The sequence below is a fragment of the Saccopteryx bilineata genome, chromosome 2 (genome assembly GCF_036850765.1).
Source record: "Saccopteryx bilineata isolate mSacBil1 chromosome 2, mSacBil1_pri_phased_curated, whole genome shotgun sequence".
NCBI classification, from domain to species: domain Eukaryota; kingdom Metazoa; phylum Chordata; class Mammalia; order Chiroptera; family Emballonuridae; genus Saccopteryx; species Saccopteryx bilineata.
In genome coordinates this window covers 231176872-231200647 of record NC_089491.1, presented here as the reverse complement: position 1 = coordinate 231200647, position 23776 = coordinate 231176872, and the positions used below count along the sequence as shown (strand labels likewise).

General features: G+C 41.4%; 1 protein-coding gene across 5 annotated transcripts in view; it reads right to left on the bottom strand.

Annotated features, from left to right (window-relative positions):
* SCAF4 (SR-related CTD associated factor 4) overlaps nt 1–23776 on the bottom strand; it is a 73186-nt gene that overhangs the window by 8979 nt on the left and 40431 nt on the right. For 3 of the 5 annotated variants that reach the window (XM_066259544.1, XM_066259548.1, XM_066259545.1), the window contains 10 exons: nt 22828–22992; nt 22237–22322; nt 21245–21435; nt 20408–20508; nt 19480–19593; nt 18620–18776; nt 17151–17308; nt 14430–14595; nt 14258–14344; nt 13918–14109 (listed from right to left, as the gene is read on the bottom strand). In XM_066259544.1, the coding sequence (XP_066115641.1) occupies nt 13918–14109; nt 14258–14344; nt 14430–14595; nt 17151–17308; nt 18620–18776; nt 19480–19593; nt 20408–20508; nt 21245–21435; nt 22237–22322; nt 22828–22992 (1417 nt within the window). The remainder of the gene's footprint in view (nt 1–13917; nt 14110–14257; nt 14345–14429; nt 14596–17150; nt 17309–18619; nt 18777–19479; nt 19594–20407; nt 20509–21244; nt 21436–22236; nt 22323–22827; nt 22993–23776) is intronic. The other 2 variants (XM_066259547.1, XM_066259546.1) reach the window with 2 other exon arrangements.

Sequence of the window (23776 nt, the reverse complement as noted above, 5' to 3'; positions counted from 1 at the left end):
GGAATTTAGGAAGAGAAGCCATGCTCTTTGGAGACAGATGACAAAATTCATATGAAGATAATGAGAGATGGAGGGCATGGGTTACATCTGGGGGTAACGTGCTGGAGAAACTGATTACTATATGTACACCTAGAGCTCAGAAGAGAAGTCACTGTTACCCAGAATACAGATAAAACAAAAAAAGGAAGTTCAGACCTGAGGAAGATACATTCAGTAGAAGACTAAAACTTCTAATATAGCAAGATATTAAGGCAGAGTAAGAATGCAACAGCCCAAAATGTCTGTATTCAAATTTAAGAAGTTTAAAAAATACATGGGAGTTTAACTCAAATTTACCAAGACTTAACTGGATATATACTGATGAGTCAGAAAACACCTGTTTCAAAACTAAAAATGAAAGTCAACATTAAAGGGGAGGTTATCATCTATGGCAAAGATGTTCAGAATAACATGAAATAAGTAACAAGTATGTTAAAGGGCTAAAAAGGTGCTCAGGGAGAGGAAGGTGGGTGTCATAGTTGGCAGCCAGTGTAGATCTTGAAATCTCAGGAACATGTAAATAAGGGATACATGACTGAGCCAGAGTGTGCGCTGGGGAAGCAGGTACAGGTGCTCCAGGCTTGACTTCACTCAACACCATGGGAGTGACCAATGGCACCAGTAAGCCACTTTCAGGGAGGATGTAAATGTAAGGGGTCTTTAAAGATAAACAAGGCTTACTCTTTTATGGATTCTTGCTGTATTGGCCAAAAGTTTGCTTAAAGGCTTTAAATCACTGTAAAAAAAAAAAAAATAGAAGACTGGATAAAGAAGATGGGGCACATATACACCATGGTATACTATTCAGCTAGAAGAAATGACATCGGATCACTTACAGCAGAATGGTGGAATCTTGATAACATTATGCGGAGTGAAATAAGAGAATCAGAAAAAAACAAGAACTGCAGGATTCCATACATTGGTGAGACATAAAAGCAAGACTAAGAGACATGGACAGAAGTGTGGTGGTTACGGGGAGTGGGGGGAGGGAAGGAAGGGGGAGGGGTACAAAGAAAACTGGATATAGAGGGTGACGGAGGACGATCTCTTTGGGGGATGGGTATGCAACAGAACTAAATGACAAGATAACCTGGAAATGTTTTCTTTGAATATATGTACCTTGATTTATTGATGTCACCCCATTAAAATAAAAATTTATTAAAAAAAAAAAATATATAGATAAGGCTTGCCTGCCCAGGCGGTGGCACAGTGGATAGAACATTGGACTGGGATGTGAGGACCCAGGTTCAAGACCCCGAGTTCGCCAGCTTGAGCGCAGGCTCATCTGGTTTGAGCAAAGCTCACCAGCTTGGACCCAAGGTCACTGTCTCGAGCAAGGGGTTACTCAGTCTGCTATAGCCCCATGGTCAAGGCACATATGAGAGGGCAATCAATGAACTGCTAAGGTGTCACAACAAAAAACTGATGATTGATGCTTGTCATCTCTCTCCATTCCTGTCTGTCTGATCCTATACATCCCTCTGTCTGACTCTCTGTCCCTGTTTAAAAAAAAAAAGAAAAAAGATAAACAAGGCTTGGCTGCGTGGAAAGGGGGAGGGGAGTAGAAAAAAGGGCAGAGGGAACATCTATCTAAACTGGGAAGTTGAAAGTGCAAGGCAGTACTGCTTGGCGGCCTCTAGCTGTTCTAGCTCTTTCATTACAAATGAATTGATAATTTCCAAATCCTCACCCTCAAGTACCCCACTCTCTTACCCCTTACCCAAGCAATCTCCAGTGCCACAAGAGTCACCCCAATGCCTTTATTGTCTTTTTTTTTTTGCATTTTTCTGAAGCTGGAAACAGGGAGACAGTCAGACTCCTGCATGCGCCCTACCGGGATTCACCCGGCATGCCCACCAGGGGACGATGCTCTGCCCATCCTGGGCGTCGCCATGTTGCGACCAGAGCCACTCTAGCGCCTGGGGCAGAGGCCACAGAGCCATCCCCAGCGCCCGGGCCATCTTTGCTCCAATGGAGCCTTGGCTGCGGGAGGGGGAGAGACAGAGGAAGGCGCGGCGGAGGGGTGGAGAAGCAAATGTGCGCTTCTCCTGTGTGTCCTGGCCGGGAATCGAACCCGGGTCCTCCGCACGCTAGGCCTTTACTGTCTCTTACCTGCCGGAGTCCCTAGTCTCCCTCAGCAAAGATGCCTCCATGTTGGTTTCATGTGCAACTCTTGTCCAAACTGCACTTTAACATGACTGGGGCTGTCCCAACCCCAGTGTGCTGACTGGTTTGGCTGTAAATTTATAACCACAGCCACAAGTGTCCCCTTAATTCTGGCCAGCAATCCTAATTGTCCTACTCATTCCCATTCTCATGTCCCCATAAATCTACTTCATATGTGCATATTTCTCCTTAATTCTATCTATTCTCAACTGGTATGTACTGTTTTACAACCTCAGTGAGATGCAAGTCAGAGCCAACTCACCATGTAGTGTATATATATAGTTCAATGGTTTCTAGTCTCCTCAAGGTTGGGCAACCATCAACTTCAGAACATTTTCCTCACCTCCACAGAAACCCTGTATCCATGAACCATCACGTCCCATTCACAGACACTCCCCCACCCTGAAGCAACCAGCTTCTTTTCTGGTCTCAACGGACTTGCCTGTTCTGGGCACTTGGCATGAATGCAATCACACAGAACGTCATCCTTGTGACTGGCTTCTTCACCCAGCACAGCTTCCCTGGGTTCATCCATGTTGCTGTAGTGCCTGTCAGGACAGCCCACCTTGCTTTAACACACTTCACAGAGACTGCATTGTTTTTCTCACAAATTGAAGGTTTATGGCTAACCTGCGTTGATCCAAGTCTATTGGCACCATTTTCTTAACAGCATTTGCTTTGTGTCTGTCACATTTTGGCAATTCTTGCAATACTTCAAACATTTTTATTATTTTATTGATTTAGAAAGAGAGAGACAGGAAGGGGGTGAGAGAGCGAAGCATCAACTTATAGTTGTTTCACTTTAGTTGTTCATTGATTGCTTCTCATATGTGCCTAGACTGGGGGGCTCCAGCCAAGCCAGTGCTCCTTTGCTCAAGCAGCGACCTTGGGGGTTTCAAACCTGGGAACCTCACTCTGCGTTCCAGGTCAATGCTCTATTCACTGTGCCAGCACTGGTAAGGCTCAAACCTTCTGTGACCTTTGATGTTGCTATTGTCCAAAACTGTGCCTATTCAGATGATGAACATAAACCTAAATGTTGAGTGTTCTGACTGCCCCATTGACCAGCTGTTCTCCGTGCCTTCAGGTTTCCCTATTCCCTGAGATGCAATATTGGAAGAACGCCAACACATAACCCTACAATGGCCTCTAAGTGATCAAATGAAAGGGAAGTCACACATCTCAATATACATCGAAAGCTAGAAGTGGTTACACAGAGAGAAAGTGTGTTGAAAGCTTAGGCAGGCGAAAAGCTAGGCCTCTTATACCAAACAGCAGAGCTGTGAATTCAAAGGAAACATTTTTTAAGGAAATTAAAAGTGCTCCTCCAGTGAATACAAGTGATGAGGAAGCAAAAATAGCCTCATTGCTGCTACAAAGAGAGCTTGAGTGGTCTGGATAGAAGATAAAAGCAGCTATGTTTCCTCAAGCCAAAAAAGCAAGGCCCTAACTCCCTTTGGTACTATGAAGGCTGACAGAGGTGAGGACACCGCAGAAGAGAAGTCTGACGCTGGCTGAGGCAGGTTCGTGACGTTTGAGGAAAGAAGCCAGCCTGACCTGTGGTGGTGCAGTGGGATAAAGCGTCGACCTGGAACACTGAGGTCGCCGGTTCGAAACCTTGGGCTTGCCTGGTCAAGGCACATATGGGAATTGATGCTTCCTGCTCCTCCCCCTTCTCTGTCTCTCTCTCTAAAAAATCAATAAATAAAATATTAAAAAAAAAAAAAAAAAGCCGACCCTATAACATTAGTGCAAGTGCTTATGGAGGAGCTGCAGCAGGTTACCCAGAAGATCAGGCTAAGACAATGACGGTGGCTACACTACACAACACATTTTCACTGTAGACAAAACGGCCTTCTATTGGAAGAAGACGCCATCTAGGACTTTCATAGCTGGAGAGAAGGCAATGCCTGGCTTCAAAGTTTCAAAGGACAGCTGACTCTCCTGTTAGGGGCTAAGGCAGCTGTGACTTAAGCCAGTGCTCCTGCACCATCCTGAAAATCCTAAGGCCCTTAAGAATCATCATGCTCAATACCCTCTGCCTGTGCTCTATAAATGGAACAAAGCTAGGACAGCACGTCTGTTTATTAGCTGGTTTACTGAGTATTTTAAGCCCACTGTTGAGACAACTGCTCAGAAAAAGTTTCCTTTCAAAATATTGCTGTTCATTGACAGTGCACCTAACCACCCATGAGCTCTGACGGGGATGTACGATGAGATCAATGTTGTTTTCACTCTGCCAACACAACACCCATTCTGTGAGCCATGGATCAAGGAGTAATTTCAGGACTCTTATTTTTTTTATTTAGCGAGAGGAAGGGAGGCAGAGACAGACTCCTACATGTGCCCCGACTGGGATCCACCACCTGGCAAGACCAGTAGGGAGGCAATGCTCTTACCATCTGGGGCCCTTGCTCCATTGCAACCGGAGCCACTTTTTAGCGCCTGAAGCAGAGGCCATGGAGTCATCCTCAGCATCTGAGACCAACTCACTCCAATCGAGCCATGGCTGCAGAAGAGGAGAAAAGAGAGAGAGAAAGAAAGAAAGAGAGAGAGAGAGAGAGAGAGAGAGAGAGAGAGACAAGCACGAGGGGACATCCACATACCAGGCCAACGTTCTACCACTGAGCCAACCAGCCAGGGCCTACGACTCTTATTTAAAAAATACATTTCATAAAGCTAAAGCTGCCACAGCTAGTGACTTCTCTGATGAGATCTGCACAAAGTCAACTGAAAACCAGAAAACAATCCATCATTCTAGATGCCATTAAGAACATTCATAATCCGTGCAGAGTTCAAAATACCAACATTAGGGGTGCCTGGAAGTTGATTCTATCCCTCATGGATAACCTAAGACCTCAGTAAGGAAGAAACTGCAGATGTGGCAACAGCAAGAGAAACAGGATTAGAAGTAGAGCCTGAAGGTGTGACTGAATTGCTGCAGTCTCATGGTAGCATGGAGGAGGACAAGGTGCTATTCTATATAGGAGCAAGGGAAGTGCTTTCCTGAGATGGAATTGGCTCTGGTGGAGATGCTATTAAGACTGTTAGAATGACAACAAAGGATTTAGAATATCAATTCAGTTGACAAAACAGTGGCAGTGCTTGAAAGAACTGATTCCAACTTTGAAAAGCGTTTCAGCTGATGAGACAAACTTCACTGCTGTCTTACCTACAGAAATCGCCACCCTGAACTGCCAGCAGCCATCAACACTGAGGACAAGACCATCCACCAACAAAAAGGATTACGACTCCCTGAAGCCTCAGACAAAGGTTAGCATTTTCTCAGTAACAAAGTGAATCTTAAGTTAAGGAATGTACATTTTTTAGATGTTAACAACACTGCATATTTAATAGACTGCAGTATAGATACTGTAATAATTTTTATATGCAATGGATATCCAAACAATTTGACTCACTTTACAGTGGTATTGACTTTATTGCAGTGATCTGAAACCAAACCCATAATATCTCTGAGGTATTCCAGCACTTTTCATTACCTAGTAATATTCCAATCTATGGATGTATAACATTTTATTAACCCTAGTTGGTTTATAACAAATAAATAAATGCCTGTAGAAAAACACTTTCATCCACCCACTGACTCCCAAATCTACCAATTCACCTGCACAGTCTGTTATTATGCCGTCTGAGAACATGTTTTAATCTTTATTCAAACCCTGAAGTCAAGCCCTTTCACCTATGTAAGGCCATCAACCTGGCAAAAATTTCTTTCTTGCACTAAAAATATCCCCTATACTGGGGATATTTCACCCATCTTTTAGAAATAAAGACAATAAACTCCCTCACTTTGCATCTCCTTTCAGCGACAGCCCCATTTACTATTCCCCTGCAGAGAAAATCTGAGATGTTCAAAATTGTATGCATTCATCTCTCATCCTCTCCTGAGCCCATCCATATAATTGGGCTTTTGGACCCACCATTTCAATGAAACCATTCTTTTTATTTTTGTGACAGAGAGACTGAGCCAGAGAGAGAAACAGATAGGGACAGGGAGAAGGATGAGAAACATCAAATCCTTTGTTGTGGCACCTTTGATTACTTTCTAATATGTGCCTTGAATGGGGGGCTACAGCAAAGCGAGTGACCCCTTGCTCAAGCCAGTGACCAAGCCATCATAGACATGACCCTACACTCAAGCTGGTCTGTGTTCAAATCAGATGAGCCTGCCTCAAGCTGGCAACCTTGGAGTTTTGAATGTGGGTCTTCCACATCCCAGTCTAATGCTCTATCCACTGTGCCCCCGCCTGGTCAGATGAAACCACACTCCTTAAGGTCATCTAGAAGGCTTCATTTTACTAAATGCATTGTCAAATCCCTTCCTTGACTGATGAATGGCATCTAATAGCTGATTTCTCCCTCCAACCTAGAAACTGTTTGGTTCCAAAATACCCATACTTGGCCTACTAGCCCACTTCTGAGTCTTCTCAGTATTCTCTGCTGGACAGAACATTACAGGGTAGTTCAAATGCACAGGTACTGGAGTAAATGCTACCTCAAATTCTAGCTCTGCCACTTGCAGCTGTGACCTCAGGCAGGTTACTCTATGATTTCGCTTCCCCATATATAAAATGGGGATAACTGTTCTAACGCACAGGGCTGTAAGGTTTGGACATGGGACTCCCAGGACATAAAACCACGCACACATTAGTTCAGTGTTCACAACTCTCAATGTTGAAGAACTCTGGCGCTCATCCCCCTCTCTATGTCCTCACTCACAGTTCCTCCTTAGGTCACCTCACCGGTCCCAAGGGCTATACTTAAGGACATCAGAATTTATACTACCAGACTTTATTTACCAGGTACTTACTTAATAAGGCTGAAACACCCAATGCTGTATCTCCTCCTCATAAACCCAATCCTTGGTATCTGCCCATCTCAAGAATGGCAATTACATTCTACCAACTTGCTCAGGTCAAAAAGTCACCTTGACCCTTTTCTCTCACACCCCATATTTAAATTATAAGGCAATTCTGAAGACTCTGTCTTCAAAATAAATTCAGAACCCAACACTCACCACCTGCACGGTACTGGCCCAATGTATGCTTCATCTCATCTATTACTGCAGCATTCAAATTAGTCTTCTCTTCCCATTCGAACCACTTCCTTAGTCTGTCCTCTATGGAACAGCCATAGCATGTATCAGATTTTAACCCTCTGTTCAAACCCCACACTTCCTGCCGCACCCTCCACTGGGTCTCTGGCAACTTCTCTAAACTGTCGCCTCCCACTCTTCCCCCTTCATGTCCCCTGTCCAGCCACCCAGCCCACTGTGGTCCCTCAAACAAGCCAAGTTCATTCTCCATCCAGGCCCCTCTACCTACAATGTCTTTGCTGTGTTCATGGGGCTCTTGATCATTTCTCTGCACATTTCCCTCTCACTCCGCTTGGCCACCCCACATGACACTCCAACCCCAAACTGTTTTCTGTTTTATATTCTTCATAAAAGTATCTCTACATGAAATTATTAACTCACTTATTATTCAAGTCCCTACCAGAACATGCGTTCCAAGAAGACAGGCCTTGTCTTGTGTATCCAGGTTATCTCTAGTTCCCAGCAGAATGAGTGCCTGGTACCCAACAGGTACTGAACAAATACATGTCAGGTGTGTAAGTGAACCGTGGTACAGGCGATGACCAGACGCATCAGGAGAAGACACCTCTTGGCGGCAGGAACAGAGGCTAGAAGACCCAGACCTCTGAGTGGGCGGCGAGGGCTTTTCCACTGTAACCTTGGAAGACCATCTGCTGTGCGAGCTGCAGTTCTAGTTCGACCCCGACAGAATGTCACTGTAGCATTTTGCATAAACCTAACACAAAATATCCCTCCCAAGAAAAAAAACCACTCTCCTTCTCACCAAGATCCCAACATCCCTAGGTGTGTCAATGTATTCATCAAGTGCTCTTTGTTACTCCAGACCTTCAGAAAGTGGAAACAGTACCACCCACATATGTATTTTTTTTTTTTCCTAGATTCACCACTTAATGGCATTTAAGGTATAATTATTTTGACTCTCAGGTGATTCTTACAGGAGTTGGAAGCTGGAGAGAATGAAATAATGAGCTGATTTTCAAAGAATTGTAGCACATTCTAGATTACATTATACATTAAGATTATTTTTTAAATCATGGTTAGAAACAACAGATTTTTAAGAGAAATCTGAGTTTCAATAATTATTAATGCAGGTATACTGAGATCTGTTTTTAGCATAAGGCATACTTTTGATAAAATCTAATACATGAGAACCAGAACTTCAGATAAAGAGAAATCATAGACTGATAGTTATTACTTTGAAATAATTCCTTGTTTTTTAAACAAAATAACATACAATAGGCTTTGTCTGATCATTTCCCAAGTCACTTATAGCTGCTTTTTAGGATTCCAGTTTGTACACTATTAGCTATTCTACTATAAATGGCAAAGTATAACAACTATGACTTAGGTTCAAATGCTGAGCTATTATAATCAAGAAGTTTAAAATACACAGGTAACCTATCATGGAATGAGATTATCCATAGAGAATTTTGTTTTCATTCTTAGTGGGCAAAAAAACCTTACCTGAAATTCTTCACCGCAATATCTGTCTACAGAATCGCCCAGAGTTCCTGCCCCCCACCTTCCTCAAACCCCCAAAGGCATCTGTTCCAGAGATTTAGATAAGAGACTCTGGGCTGGAGCCCTGCAGCCTAGGAAGCACAGTGAAATGGAGACAACATGATGAGCAGTTTTCAAGATTCTGCCCAAAATCTTCCTCGTGCTTTGTCTGAAGTGCTTCACCCTCTGAGAAAATATAGTGCATTCGTGCATAAATTTACAACCAAGGCAAACATCTGTGTGGATTAATTGCTATTCATTATCTACTGAACAATGTTATATACTTAGTTGAAGGCACTGTGGTATTTGGAAACACTAACGGAACGGCATAATGCATATGTTAAAGCTTTCCAAAGGAAAATACTTTTACAGGATAAATATAGTCAATGGACTTATTTTTGTACCAAATTGAACCCCGGTATAGCCTCTAGCTTATAATTTAACAGGATGAAACATCATAGCAAAGTTTACAAGACAAAGAATTAAAATACAAAAATTATATTTAAAAAATTAGGCATCATTTTAAAAGCTACTTTCTAGGATTTTCTTCAGGTTTCCTTTGAATGTTATTCATACTAGTACACTGGTGCTCTAATGTTGTAATTTAAATGTTGTTAAAAATTACTAACAATAAAAAGAAATTCTGGCCCTAATCAGTTGGCTCAGTGGATAAGAGCGTCAGCCTGGCATGTGCACGGCCTAGGTCAGGGCACACAGGAGAAGCAACCACCTGCTTCTCTTCCCCTCCCTCTCCCACTTCTCTCTTTCTTTCCCGCAGTCAGTGGCTCAATTGGTTCAAGTACCAGCCCCATGCACTGAGTGTAGCCTGGATGATTCATGCATGGCCCTAGACAGGGGTTGCTAATTGGATCCCGGTCGCAGTGCATGTGGGAGTCTATCTTCCTTCCCCTCACTTTAAAAAAAAAAATTCTGGGCACATAAATCTAAGTAAAATCACCACAAATCAAAACCAATTTTAAAGTAATTATAAAAATCAATGGTAAAATTATCTTCTAGGTAGTTTTAAGGATTATAAAATATTACATAAAAGCAAACATAGTTATTTAAGCACAATGATTCACAAACCAAGTCTGTCCACATAATATCTTAAAATGTCCAAATTAGGCAGCATCAATTCACATGGTGATTGAGGCCGGCAAGGATATACGAAAACCAACCTGAAGTGCTTCTAGCAATTCAGGTGGAGGGTCTATCTGGAAAGTTTGCTTTAAATCTTTGGTAATAAAAATTATAATAAGTAGGAAGCAGTCTTACAAACACTCGATTCTTATTTATAAATTCCACCATCATCTACAGCAGTGTAATAAAACTGGACAAATTTTCTTCATATTAATAATTACGATAAATATATTTGGCAAGAAAAGAGGCTTTAATTTTCCACAAAAGAAGTGAGTCCAACTAAGAATAATTTTTCCTTGAAAATACATTTTGGATAATCTGGTAACGGGAGTAGAGACATGTAACACAACCAAACCATTTTTTGCATATTTTTTTATTGTTTAGAATACCAAAGTAACCCAAACTTCACATTACAACGAACTTTTAATAAAAATATGCTGTACAAAATATGATAGATACATGTCATACAAAAGTAAACATTACAGTATACAGTGAAGAGAGTGAACTGCTATCCTCTTTAACACTCCTCTCTCCTACACAACCAACTCTGGCAGACTAACCATCAGCTTTTATTAAGCCAGTGCTATTGTATGAGCTATTATGGAGTATGAAGTATTAAGAATGAGTTTCTTTAAAATCAGTAATAATTATTACTATGTAGCAAACAATTTTATGTTTTCAATTATCTCTAAAAGATGGGAGGGTTCCATTCACTACAAATTAGGTAGCGTGGGCTACCTCTGAGCCCAATTCCAGAAACAGGTAGTCATGATTCCCAAACTAATACCCACACTTAAATCTGATGATTAGAAAATTCTTTAAACTGAACCATCCTTCAAGCACCCCAACTACCTCCTGCCAGTACAATCAGGCCTCACTACAGACTTTTGGGAGATCTGCTGAACATCTGTTTGGCCCTGCTACTTAAAAATATCACTGCTATCTTTCAGAAATTAAGATACAAACTAGTTAAATCTCTCAGAGATACATTCACCTTCCACTGTAAACTATCTGAGCATCATCAATGAGAAGAATGTAGATATTAGGTTGTGCTATTTAAATAAAATACCACTATGACCAACACCCATTTTCTTAGTAAATCACTTGACAGAATTTTAATATGTGTGAACTTGTGATCTCATCTAATTTTCATGAAAACATCTGAGCTATGTCAAGATACATTCCCCTGCCCTTCCCCAAAATGTTTGCTTCCTTTGTCTGCCAAAAAATCTAACATTTGAAAACAAATCATAGCTAAAAAATACCTTGTAGAACTGCAGAGTATAGGCACTCTTGCTGAGGTAGCCTATACGCTGTTTGACCCTCCGCACCATTTGCTGAGGGCCTCCTGTGCAGGCCGGTGTCAGCTACTCCACATGTGTTCACCCACTGAATCATCACCACACCCTGCATGTTGTTCTCCCCCCCCCCTTTTTTAGGTGAAGAAACTAAAGTTTAGCATCATACTTTACTTACTTCTAGGCTTAAAGTTCCATGGTATAGCATGCCGTTTCTTTTATTACCAGAAAAGAGAACATTAGCGTGCCCAGAGGAACCCTGAAAGCACCTCAGCACAGCATTCCATTACGTGGTCAAGAGCAACAGCGTCCCAACCTGACCAATGTCCTTCAACACATAGTGATCACCACGTTCCTTTATCAAAACAATGGAACTGGGGTTCATCTTTTAAATAAATCATCCCTCCTTTGCATACACATTAAAAAGTCCCATTTCTATGAAAGGTCAAAATTTCTGAGATGGTCTTTTTAAGATTTCTAATTGAAGAAACATAGAAGGCTTTCCTTCTGATTAAAGCTGCATTTTAGTTAAAATTGCTTATTTTAACAAATTTTCATTTTTTAAAAAAGATTTTATTTATTGATTTGGGGGTAGGGGGAGCGAAAAGCATTCGTATGTGCCTTGACCAGGCAAGCCTGTGGTTTCCAACTGGTGATTTCAGCGTTCCAGGTCAATGCTCTATCCACTTTACCACCAGAGATCAGGCTAACAAGCTTTCATTTTTTATGTTATGTCAAGTTTTAACCTTTCCATATTTGTAACAGCCTTCAATTTCTAAATTGTGTTTTAAAAGTTAGGAAGAAGTGAAGTACAATGACCCAGCACTGAAAACCAGCCATCCATTCATTTATTCAACGTAGCAAGCGTCCCTTGCTCACCGAGCTGATGTTCTTGTGGGAAATGCTGCTTGGGGGGGGTGGGGGAAGGGGAGGACGAATGGATGAACATCCAAACAGGTGTATCAGGTTACATTAAATGCTAAGAAATTAATTTTCCTAGCAGTGCGTAGCTTACCAAGTTTATTTTTCAAGCTCACCAACTTTTGATCTGTTTTATTTTGTTTCACATGTTGGAAGCAGTTTAAATTGTATATTTCAGCAGTGACCAGATATAATGGGCAGAATCTTCAAGACCTGAATATTAAATCAGAGGCAGGCTATTCTTCAAGGTTGTTTGAAAGTGTTGAGTATTAAACTCTTGGAGAAAATGAAAGCTTCTCACTTATTCAATGGATTTATTAAGCCCAGAAAAAGCACAAATGCACACAATTTTGTGAATGATCTCATCAGGTGACCCAACATCCAGGGACACTAGACCAGAAAAATTTCATCTCCAACAGAATTCATGATCGGGGGATGAGGTGGAAGAAAATTCTATCCAACTCAGGTTGTGTGATTCTTGTGAAACCATCTTATTACAAAAATAAGTAAGTTAATAAAACACAACAAAACTGAGATACAAAGATGTTAGTGTCCCAGGTGCTAGTCCAACGTTCCTCTTTACTATATGATTTCCAGGGTGTAGGCATCTTAAGAACCTCCTCATTAAAGAAATCGTTTGCCATCATTATGAATGGCTACTACTATATTATTTGTGACAACTTTTAATCCCAAATCCTCTTTTACTATTGTCTGTGTACTAAGGGAAATAAAAATGTTTATTATCAGCCTAAACTCAATCTTGGCGAGGCCAGAAGACAGCATACCATTTAAAAACAAATTCATTTATTATTACAAATGTAGTACAGGCACAAAGTAAAAATTACAACAGTCCTGAAAGGTTTAGGTGCAAAGTAAAAGTCCTGTGTCACAACCCTATGTCCCACAGTCCTACATCTCAGAGGTAACCAATGTGATCTTTAAAAAAAAACAAACTACAGTCATGAAAGCAAACATGTGCACACATGTACACCTCTGAAAGCACATGGCCACAGCACCGTGACAGGAAGTATGAATTAGGAACCCACTAGAAAAATCAAGTGTTAATTATACTTGGCAATTCTACTTCCAGTACGGCAATTTAATTAATTTATTAATTAAAAGGATTTGATATAATGGTTTATAACTCAAGCAAGCAAGGTAAGGCCTCTCAAGTTGTAAACACTGTAAATCACACTTCCCTTAATCACGGTGGTCAAACTTTAGGTCGAGTACAAACAACCTCTAGCAGGGAAACTGAGGGTCTATCACTCAGGTAACAAAGCTACGTACGTATCAGAGGTCATTTTCTTTGCTAGCCCACAGAGAATGCTACCAAAGTCTGGGGGTTTCAGATACATAAAATCTGGTCCAGACAAAAACAAAAACAACAGAAAACTATGTTGTCAAATGTTATCACTTTTAAAGCTGGGCCATTTGGGATTATGTCAATCTTGAACTTTGTACCAATTCCTTTTCACAGAGTTTAAACACTTTTCTATATCAAAATAAGATGTGCAAATCCAAACTTTTATTTAAGACAATTTCATCATGGAAGCGGTCTCTAGAGCAACTTTTAGTAATGACCAAGAGCACATATTTAAGAGAAAGATCTTCCTTAAAGAAAAACATAAGCCTCAGAGAACATTTTACCAAAATGACCAGTTTAAAAAAAAACAAGAAAACAAAAAACCTAACTTGGGCAAAGGAAAGAAAACCAATGACAGAAAATGCACTTACCCAGAAGTGAAACCGGCTGGGTGACAGGAGGGGTAGGCAGACTTGTGGGCGCAGCAGGCGGCACGGCGGAGCCATACATTTTCACACTGTCACCAGACTCAGCGCTTCCTCTAGCCCCAGACACCACTGTTGGAATGGGATTTCCAATAGATAAGTCTTTTGTGGTGTCTTCATTTATACCAGCGATAGTGGCTAGGAATATAATCACATCAACATGTGAAGCTGAATAATTAACTAGCCCCCGGCCAACACTCTGCGACATTCTAGACCCTATTACTAACCCTCTCTCCCTCCACTCCCAACTCCACCAGGAGAATAAACATAAGGAAGCTGTGCTTACAGTTTGGGATGCTTATTGGTGGAGTGTGAGGAGGAGGAATGGACACTGGTGGAGTGATAGGAGGTGGGGGTCCAGGAGGAAGAAAACCTAGAACGAGAGAAATGATGTCACTTGCGCGGCATCCCTTTATCTCAGACCTGAAAGCAACGTCCTCTCCAACAAGTTGGTATACCTGGTGGTAAATGCATGGGGTTGAATCCTGGGCGTAGAAATGGTGGAGGAGGAGGAGGGGGAGGAACACCAGGACCGAAGCCAGGGGGAGGAATTCCCAGAGGAGGTGTGAAAGCAGGTGGCTGGAGAGCACCAACAACAGGAGGGCCTGGCTGATGTGGTGGGACCTAGGAAGAAAGGAACAAAAATGAAACCACACACCCAGACCCCTCCCACCAACAGTGAGTAGAGACACAGAAAGTATCTTGTTGAAAGAAAACATAAGTATTTCTAAATTTGTTCTCAGTATGTAAATAAATGAGAAAACAGGTGGTAATCCGCACCCACACCAAATGACAGAAATCAGAGCTTTGCTCTCTCCTTTATGACAGCAAGTCCATACTGTATCTCACCAGCATCTGTTGGTGACCTGATACAACATGACACGATAACAGAATGTTCCATAATCAGGTATAAGTTTGAGAAATAGAACGCTAAGAAAAGCTACTTGACAAACTTCACAATGATTAAGATCACAGGCCCTAGGGTCAAACTGCCCAACCAGGCAACTCTTTTGCCTAGCTCTGTGTGACCTTGAACAAAGTTATACTCTCTCGACCTCAGTTCCTTCATCTGTAAAATGGAAAAGTGCCACCCTCATATAATTATGGGGATTAAAGAGTTAAGTGCCTATGCCTAGCACTTAACACCCTACAAATAAATATTAGCTATTGTTTTAAAAAAGCATAATCAATTTAAACAGATTAGTCAGGTTTCTCTTGAGTGCTGATATACTTGTATCTTTTTTTTTCAGAGACAGAGAGAGTCAGAGAGGGATAGACAGGGACAGACAGACAGGAACGGAGAGATGAGAAGCACCCATCATTAGTTTTTCGTTGTGCATTGCAACGCCTTAGTTGTTCATTGATTGCTTTCTCATATGTGCCTTGACCGTGGGCCTTCAGCAGACCGAGCAACCCCTTGCTCGAGCCAGCGACCTTGGGTCCAAGCTGGTGAACCCCTGCTCAAACCAGATGAGCTGGCACCCAAGCTGGCAACTGAGGTCTTGAACCTGGGTCCTCCACATCCCAGTCCGACGCTCTATCCACTGCGCCACCGCCTGGTCAGGCACTTGTATCTTATTTAAAGTCTACGCTGAAGGGCAAATTCAAAAGGTCAACTATTAAGGATTGACAAATTAAGAGAAGTCCTTTTATTTTTATTATTGTATTATATTTCAGTTTATTTGAGAGAGGAAGAGATTAGGAAGGGAGAAGATGAGAAGTATCAATTTGTAGTTGCCACTTGAGTTGTTCACTGATTTTCACACATGCCTTGATTAGGGGTCTCAAGCTGAGCCACTGACCCCTTTGCTCAAGCCAGCAACCTTGGGATCATGTTGAGGATCCTGCACTCAAACCTGCAACTTGGGGCTCCAAACGAGGGTCCTCAGCATCCCAAGTCAAAGATCTATCCACGGCACTACCACCAGTCAGCTAAATTAAGAGACTAGGCAACCCACTTTTGTGTTAGCACAGATTTACCTGGTCAGATTTAATGTAAGCAAGTGAGAAAGGGAGGTATTGAAAGACAAAAAAAAAATCTCAATAATGAAAAGACAAGAAAAATCTAGATCATATGTAAACTATGGGTCAACTATTTAAAGTTTTAACAAAAGGTTGTTAGCTCATTCTGTAACAGGAAACCTGCTGAGTATGTAACATCAGTTACCTCATTCAATCTCAAACAACTCTGACATAAGAACACCGAAACTAAAGAAAATTTACATATTAACAGACAAAAAAACAAAGCTTAGACATTGATGTGCCCAAGGTCACACTGCTGAATGAACAACGGAGTTGGGATTCAAATCCCTTCTGGCAGAACCCAGATCCTTCCTTCTGAAGTAACAGGAGAGCCAAGACTCCCTAAGACTATCCCCCTTCAGGCCCTGGCCAGTTGGCTCACTGGTAGAGCGTCAGCCCAGTGTGTAGATGTCCCCAGTTTGATTCCCAGTCAGGGCACAAAAGAGAAGCAACCATCTGCTTCTCCCTCTCCCTTCTCTCTCTCACTATCTCTTCCCCTCCCACGGCCATGGCTCAATTGGTTTCAGTGCATCAGCCCTGGGCACTGAGGATGGCTCCCTGGAGCCTCCACCCTAGGCACTGAAAATAGCTCAGTTGCAAGCATGGCCCAAGATGGGCAGAGCATCGGCCCCAACGGGGGCTGCTGGGTGGATCCTAGTTATGTCACATATGGGAGTCTCTCAGTCTCTCCTCCTCTTACTTGGAAAAGAAAAAACATATATAACTTCATGTTAAATGGCACTCAGTTTACTAAAAAAATCCATGATAGCAATCTTTCTCTGCAAACAGCTGCTTGTTGGGTATAAATCCAAGCTCCCTCAGAACATGAAGCATAAAGACCCGGTAAGAAAACAAGGTAAGAGTATAAAGGGTAGAAGAAATTCTAACAGGTTTGCACCTCAAGCCTGAACTACCATACTGTAAGATAGTCATCTGGACAGATGTAAGGCAGTATGAGTACGTTCTGGTTTTATTAACATTTAAAGATGTTTGTTAAAGAGCTTATAAACAATAGGTTGGACATACCAAAACATGACAAAGTAGTAATGCACATTTTTGTACACATCTTTGTGAATCTAGACATACAGTTATAGTAAGATTTAGAAAGGTATCTTTCAGACACTTGAAAGTTGAAATAATGCCCCAAATGGTCTCACCTGTGGAGGAGGTACGGTGATAGGTGCGGGCACAGGAATAGGTGGGACGGGCACAGGTAAAGGTTTAGGTATGGGCGACACTGGTTCTGTGTGTGAACTTTCTGCCCCTCCATTTTGAGCAACTTCATTTTCATGCTTCTTGGGAATTCCTTTCCACTCTATGAGTTAAAAAAATTTAATAATACAAGCTTGCCGTGTTGAACTTAAAATTTTAGGTCCAGAAAGAATCTTTTAAATGTTGATTACATTAAAGAATAGCAGTCTGATTATGAAAGAAATGCCTATGCTAATCTTACATTATTTAAATTAGCAGACATGCAAAAAAATTATAATAAAGGGCTTACTGTGTGCCAGGCACAGCTGTATTTTATATATACTATTTAATTCTAACCATCTCCAAGTAGTTCCTATTATTATTATCATCAGCATTTATATGTTATAACTGAGGAAAACAAAGACAATTTGTCCAAGATCACATTCTTCATGAGTGGCAGAGATGTGATTCAACCCAGACACACCTGGCTCTAGTCCAGGGGTCTCAAACTTGCGGCCCGCGGAACAATTTTGTGCGGCCCGCAGACTAATCCACGAAGTTCAAAATATTTTGGATAAAATTAAGTAAGCCTAGGGCCTACTTGTATTTTTCATTTCTCTAGCATCCTAGCTAGATATTAGCTTAGTTAACAGCAGTTGTGATGCGAACTACAGTTTCTGGTCGTTTTGTGACACTGAGTAAACTGCATGTACGATTGTGCTTGTTGTACTGATTTTTTTTTTTTGTTTTCAACTGCAGTGAGAAAAGTGTTGCGTAACAGTTGCCTTTTGTAGGCCTAGCCGAAGGGCTGTGATCTTGCTCTGCGGCCCACATGCTGAGTTGAGTTTGAGACCCCTGCTCTAGTCTATGTTCTTGTTGAACAAAGGATCCACGGAGGGAGGAGCAGGAACTCCCCTGGAGAGAGCTCCCAGAATGCTCAGCACAGAGCAGACCCTGATCCCTGCCTGCCTGCCTGCCTGCACAGACCCCTAGCTCTCAGTGTAAGTGAAGACATCGTGCACCGCGGAGGAAGGAGGGCTATGGGAGCAGTCCGTCCAGCATTTTAAACAGACATTGCTCCTGCTGGAAGCTCCCTCTGTGTGCCATGCTCTCCTATGTTCCTCCCGTGCCAGGCTACCTGCCCACCTCCAGGTCACACCCACACATGCTGCTACTTCAGCTCTGCTACCCCACTGTCCATCAGCCTGGCATTGCTCATATTCCTGACCACAAATAACTATACCTGCTCACCTTACATATCTACTTTCCACTGCTTTCGCTGGACATTTAAACATTCTTCAAAGAAACTATTATGAAGCACTGATTAAAACAGAGGATCAATGATAATCAGTGTAAAACTCATTTGGTCTGTTTAGTTGCATGCTCAGTAATTACTTGATTAGATCTGTATCTCCCCACTTAAGTACTGTTTTACCTGGATTAAGTGTATCACTGTCCAACATTCCTCCTTCACAGAAACTCTCCAGTTCTTCAGGCTTGACTTTGTCCCATGGAATATAAGTAACACCGAGTTCTACATCCCAATACTGCTTATAATCTGCCTTTATTCCTTTGTTTAAGGCCCAGGCAATCTATCTCACCATTCATCAAAATGTAAGAGAAAAGAAAGGAAGAGAGTGTCATAAATGTTCAAAGTTCACTGCCCCCTACCATTCTAACCACTCAGGCACCAAGTAAGTGGGCAGCAAGGGAGCAGTCTGGCCTAGCTATCCCTGGACATTATTTGGCACCAGGAACTTGGTTACCCACTCATTTCACTTTGTCCTAGAATGGAACTGTCATCACCTCCTTACCCACTCCTCCAACCATCCATCCCAACTCAGCCAGCATAAGGTTTAGAGGAAAAGAAAAGGTTTAACAGGGGAAGTGCAGGCTTCCTTCGATTCCCAGCATACAAAGGACCACTTTCGAAAGTCTGAGGAACCTCGAATTATTCAGCATTAGACACAATCTTTTTGTGGCATAATCCAAGGGAGAAGAATACTCATGTATCTGTATCTCCTTCTCTATTCTTTGTTGAAAATTCTCATAGTTAATTCTAAAATAAGATGACAGACTTTAAATCCAAAATTTTTTAAATGACAAGATAAAATATTTTACTAAATGACATTACATTTAAAGCATCAATTAATTACTTTGATGACTACATTTACATTAGAAAAATTTCTAAGTGTTGTTAGCTTTTAGCAGATAATCTCTTTTTTAAAAGATACATATAAAATGCCTGTGCCAAAATTAGTTTAAAAAAATGAACAACAAGCTGTACAACTATACCTTTATGGATTTCTGGTTCACTTTATAGTTTCCTCGGCTCAGTTTCTGCAGAGCACGGTAAGCATCTTGCCTATGAACCATAACAATATAGGCACAACCTCTGGGAGGAATCATCTGCTCCAAAACATTCCAACAGTATAAAATATGTTAACAAAATTAAAGAGCAACAAGATATAATACTAAATAATCAGTTCTAATAACCCCCACCACAACCTACTGCCCAATTAAACCAGTGTTCTATCATGAGTTTAAATCACTTGTAAACTGGCAATTTAAGTCTCTTCTCAAAGGCCAATTATTAAAGAGTCTACAGTCCTCTAAAGTTTATTACATAAAGACTTTTCTAGAAAAAGGTTTTTTTTTGTGTGTGTGTGTGTGTGTGTTTTTTTTGGTATTTTTCTGAAGCTAGAAACGGGGAGAGACAGACAGACTCCCGCATACGCCCGACCGGGATCCACCTGGCATGCCCACCAGGGGGCGATGCTCTGCCCCTCCGGGGCGTCGCTCTGTCGCGACCAGAGCCACTCTAGCGCCTGGGGCAGAGGCCAAGGAGCCATCCCCAGCGCCCAGGCCATCTTTGCTCCAATGGAGCCTCGCTGCGGGAGGGGAAGAGAGAGACAGAGAGGAAGGAGAGGGGGAGGGGTGGAGAAGCAGATGGGCGCCTCTCCTGTGTGCCCTGGCCGGGAATCAAACCCGGGACCTCTGCACGCCAGGCCGACGCTCTACCACTGAGCCAACAAGCCAGGGCCTAGAAAAAGGTTTTATATTAAACTTAATTACCAAAGACATGTTGTTAATGCAGAGAATGCTAAACACAGAATCAGAACACTGTCTACAAACCTGGGCTAATTTTAACCTAGGTCCCAATCCTTAATTTTATAAAATTATGATCATATCTATCAGTCATTAAATAATTTAATAAACTCACATTAATTGATTCAATTGGCCCAAACTCTTCTAAGAGACTGGCAACATCCTGCTGAGTCGTCCTTTTGTCCAGCTGTCCCACCCAGAGTGTGGTGCTACAAACTGAGAATAAAATCATCATCATAAACATGAACACTTGATAATGAACAGCACTGTACCTTGCATGAACAAGTCGTTACAGAAATATGGGTAAGTTACATCACCAATACCTCAAGTCTGAGTGGTGAATCCCATATACACCTGACAACTGTGGAAAATTGTGGATCTACTTCCAGAACTGAAACCAGCATAGCAAGCACACGAGTGGGAAAGAACTGGCCTTGTGCAGAGATCTAAGCCTCGACCCTGACCCTGATTAGCAATAATTCAGAACTTCTGCCACACTTGTCCCTCCCTACCTGTGAGTGCACATGCTGTGTCTCTTACACTGTGTTCTAGGTAATGAGCTTTACAGCATCAGATTTACATATGCCCTAGTCATGCAAATTAAGATTTCAATAATAGCTATGAACATAGAACAAATCTTATTCAACATATAATGAGATTCAGAAAACAATGCAAGTTAATACAGTCTGTAAATTAAAAATCTTTATAAAAGAATGTTATTCTGGGGGAAAAAAAACGTTTCCATTGTGTATAGGAGCTAACTAGACTATATTCCCCACACTCACTCTGTACTGCTTGCTTGCTTTACAGCTGACCTAACATACAGAAGCAAGCCCAAGGGTACACACTAAACAAGACACAACAGCCCAGTACTCTGCTAATGGTTAGAAAACATTGTAACCCATAACATAAAAAAATAATTCAGGAAGTTTGAATATAAAGGTTAATTTACCACTTGCAGTTTCTGATTTGATGGAAGGAAGGCCTTTTTGTCGGCGTTCTCTTTCTTTTTCTCTATCCCGTCTTTCTTGGGATCGAGACCTAGGAGAATGTCGGCGTCTATCTCTGGACCGAGATCTAGAACGTCGGTGACGAGACCTTCGAGATCTAGAACCAGATCGAGATCGCCTCCTTTTTGGTGACCTAGTATTTTCATGAGGGAGAATGATTAGCACATGAAGAAAACTTTTTAAAATGAAAGCATGTATTAATTTGAAAAAGAAAAAAACACAAGTGGGTAATTTAATTAATATGTAAGAAATCCGCAGCAGGGCAATACTTTGTTTTAAATGAGATTATGGAAGTACCTCTCGTCTCCAACACCTGCGGTCCTACTCTAAATTACAGCCTGCCATGTGAGAACTGTCATCACTAAGACACACTGCTGCAGCTGTTACCTGTCTTCTCAGGAAAGTCTTCTCCTCAGCCATTAAAATGTAATCTGATTATAGTACTACTATATTTCCATTTTGCTGGTGAATAAACTTGTACAGGAATCAAGACTATTATTGTAAGAATTATTACTATGTAATGATGATAATTCCATGTATACTAACTGTGTATGCAAGCATTACAGCAACTCAGAGGGAAGAAACTGAATTAAGATGATTGACCTTAGATTTATTTTATATATTTATTCATTTTTAGAGAGAGAAAGAGATAAGGGGGAGAAGCAGGAAGCATCAACTCCCTTATGTGCCTTGACCAAGCAAGCCCAGGGTTTTGAACCAACAACCTCAGAGTTCCAGGTCAGTGCTTTATCTACTGCCCCACCACAGATCAGGCCTGACCTTAGAATTTTTAAAGAACTCCTGCCCCCACTCCACATAGACACACAAATACCCCAAGTATTGTTTTATTCATCCAACTTGAAACCAATCCAACTGGATTTTAACTCTATGTCTTCTAAGACATAGGATTGGGAAAACATTTTCTATAAATTACCTGGATGCTGACCTAGATCTTGACTTTCTGTTATCAGACATGTGCCGCTTAACCTCTTGAATACAAGGCTGTTCCACTTTCATTTCCTTTAAAAACATATAAACAAACAAACAAGCAGCCATCATTAAATGAGAAAAGTGGAAATTATAAATAAGGCAACAGGACATCTAAAAAATGCTAAATTATACACCTCTTGTCCTGAAGTAGTTTTCTTTTGTTTACTTGAGACCAAATTACTAGTTTAATAATCACAGGTTTTCAGTGGGGGAAGAAAAAAATGTATACAGTTTACAAGATGAGAAGAAATACTCTACTTTTGGAGTTACTTTGTGTAGGTTACATACTGCTTTATAAATATCAGTAGGCACTGGTTATACATGCTATACTCAATCTCAATGATCAAAAACCTCATGAAAATTGGTAGTATTATATCCATTTTCCAGATGAAAAACTTGGGCATAGAGAGGGTTAATATGTGCCCAAGGTAAGGCTTTCTTCATACTAAAAAATGCAGATGACAAGCTAATAGACGGGGACCTGCATGTAAGTCCAGACAGGTAAAGTTGATCAACAACCGAGAACAAGTCTTACCTGATGTGCCTTCTGCGTAACTGGCTCACTTGGGGCCTGGAAAGGGGCCTGAAACGGCTGCTGCACAGGGGCAGCCGGAGGAATCATGGGCTGAGCCATGGGTGAAAATGCTGGGGTGGGAAGAAGGCCAAATCCTGGCATCTGTCCATTAGGAGGAAGGGGAACCTATGTTTTTAAAGAAAGGGTATGAGCAGTAAGTAATAGCTAACAAAAATAATTAAAAAAAAAACCCTACATTAATATAAAACAAACATACCTTCAATATATTTTGATCATGGAAGAACTGCAATGACGTGAAACCGTTATTAATACTTTCCACAGATGATCATTACCCAAGAACCTGTTACCTAAGAATCCTATGACTCATTTTAAAATGATGAACACAGGTTTGGGTTTCATATATGTAAACACATAATTTAATTTGTGTGAGGAATCCATGTAGTAGACTGAACTTAAATTCAGAGTACTCTAACTTCTGGGAGAAAGTGGCTAGAAGGACTGACCTCTAGGTTCACTCTTTTATTTTTTTTAGGGGGGTGGGGGGAGAAACAAGACAGACAGGGACAGACAGACGAGAGAGAGAGATGAGAAGGACCAATTCTTCGTTGCGGCACCTTAGTTGTTCATTAATTGCTTTCTCATACGTGCCTTGACTGGAGGGCTCTAACTGAGCCAGTGATCCCTTGCTCAAGCTGGCGACCTTGGGGTCTCAAACCTGGGTCCTCAGCATCCCAGGCCAACGCTCTATCCACTGAGTCACTACCTGGTCAGGCTTTAGGTTCATTCTTTAGAAAAAAAAGTTTACTCTAAGGAGTTTCAACTAACACGTTTACTTTTAGGATTTCAAATATAACAACAAGAGTAAAACACAACCTATTTCTGCATGTGCCATTCTAATGTCAGTGCAATCAAAAGAAACCAAGATTACTCTACCCAGTAATCTTGTCAT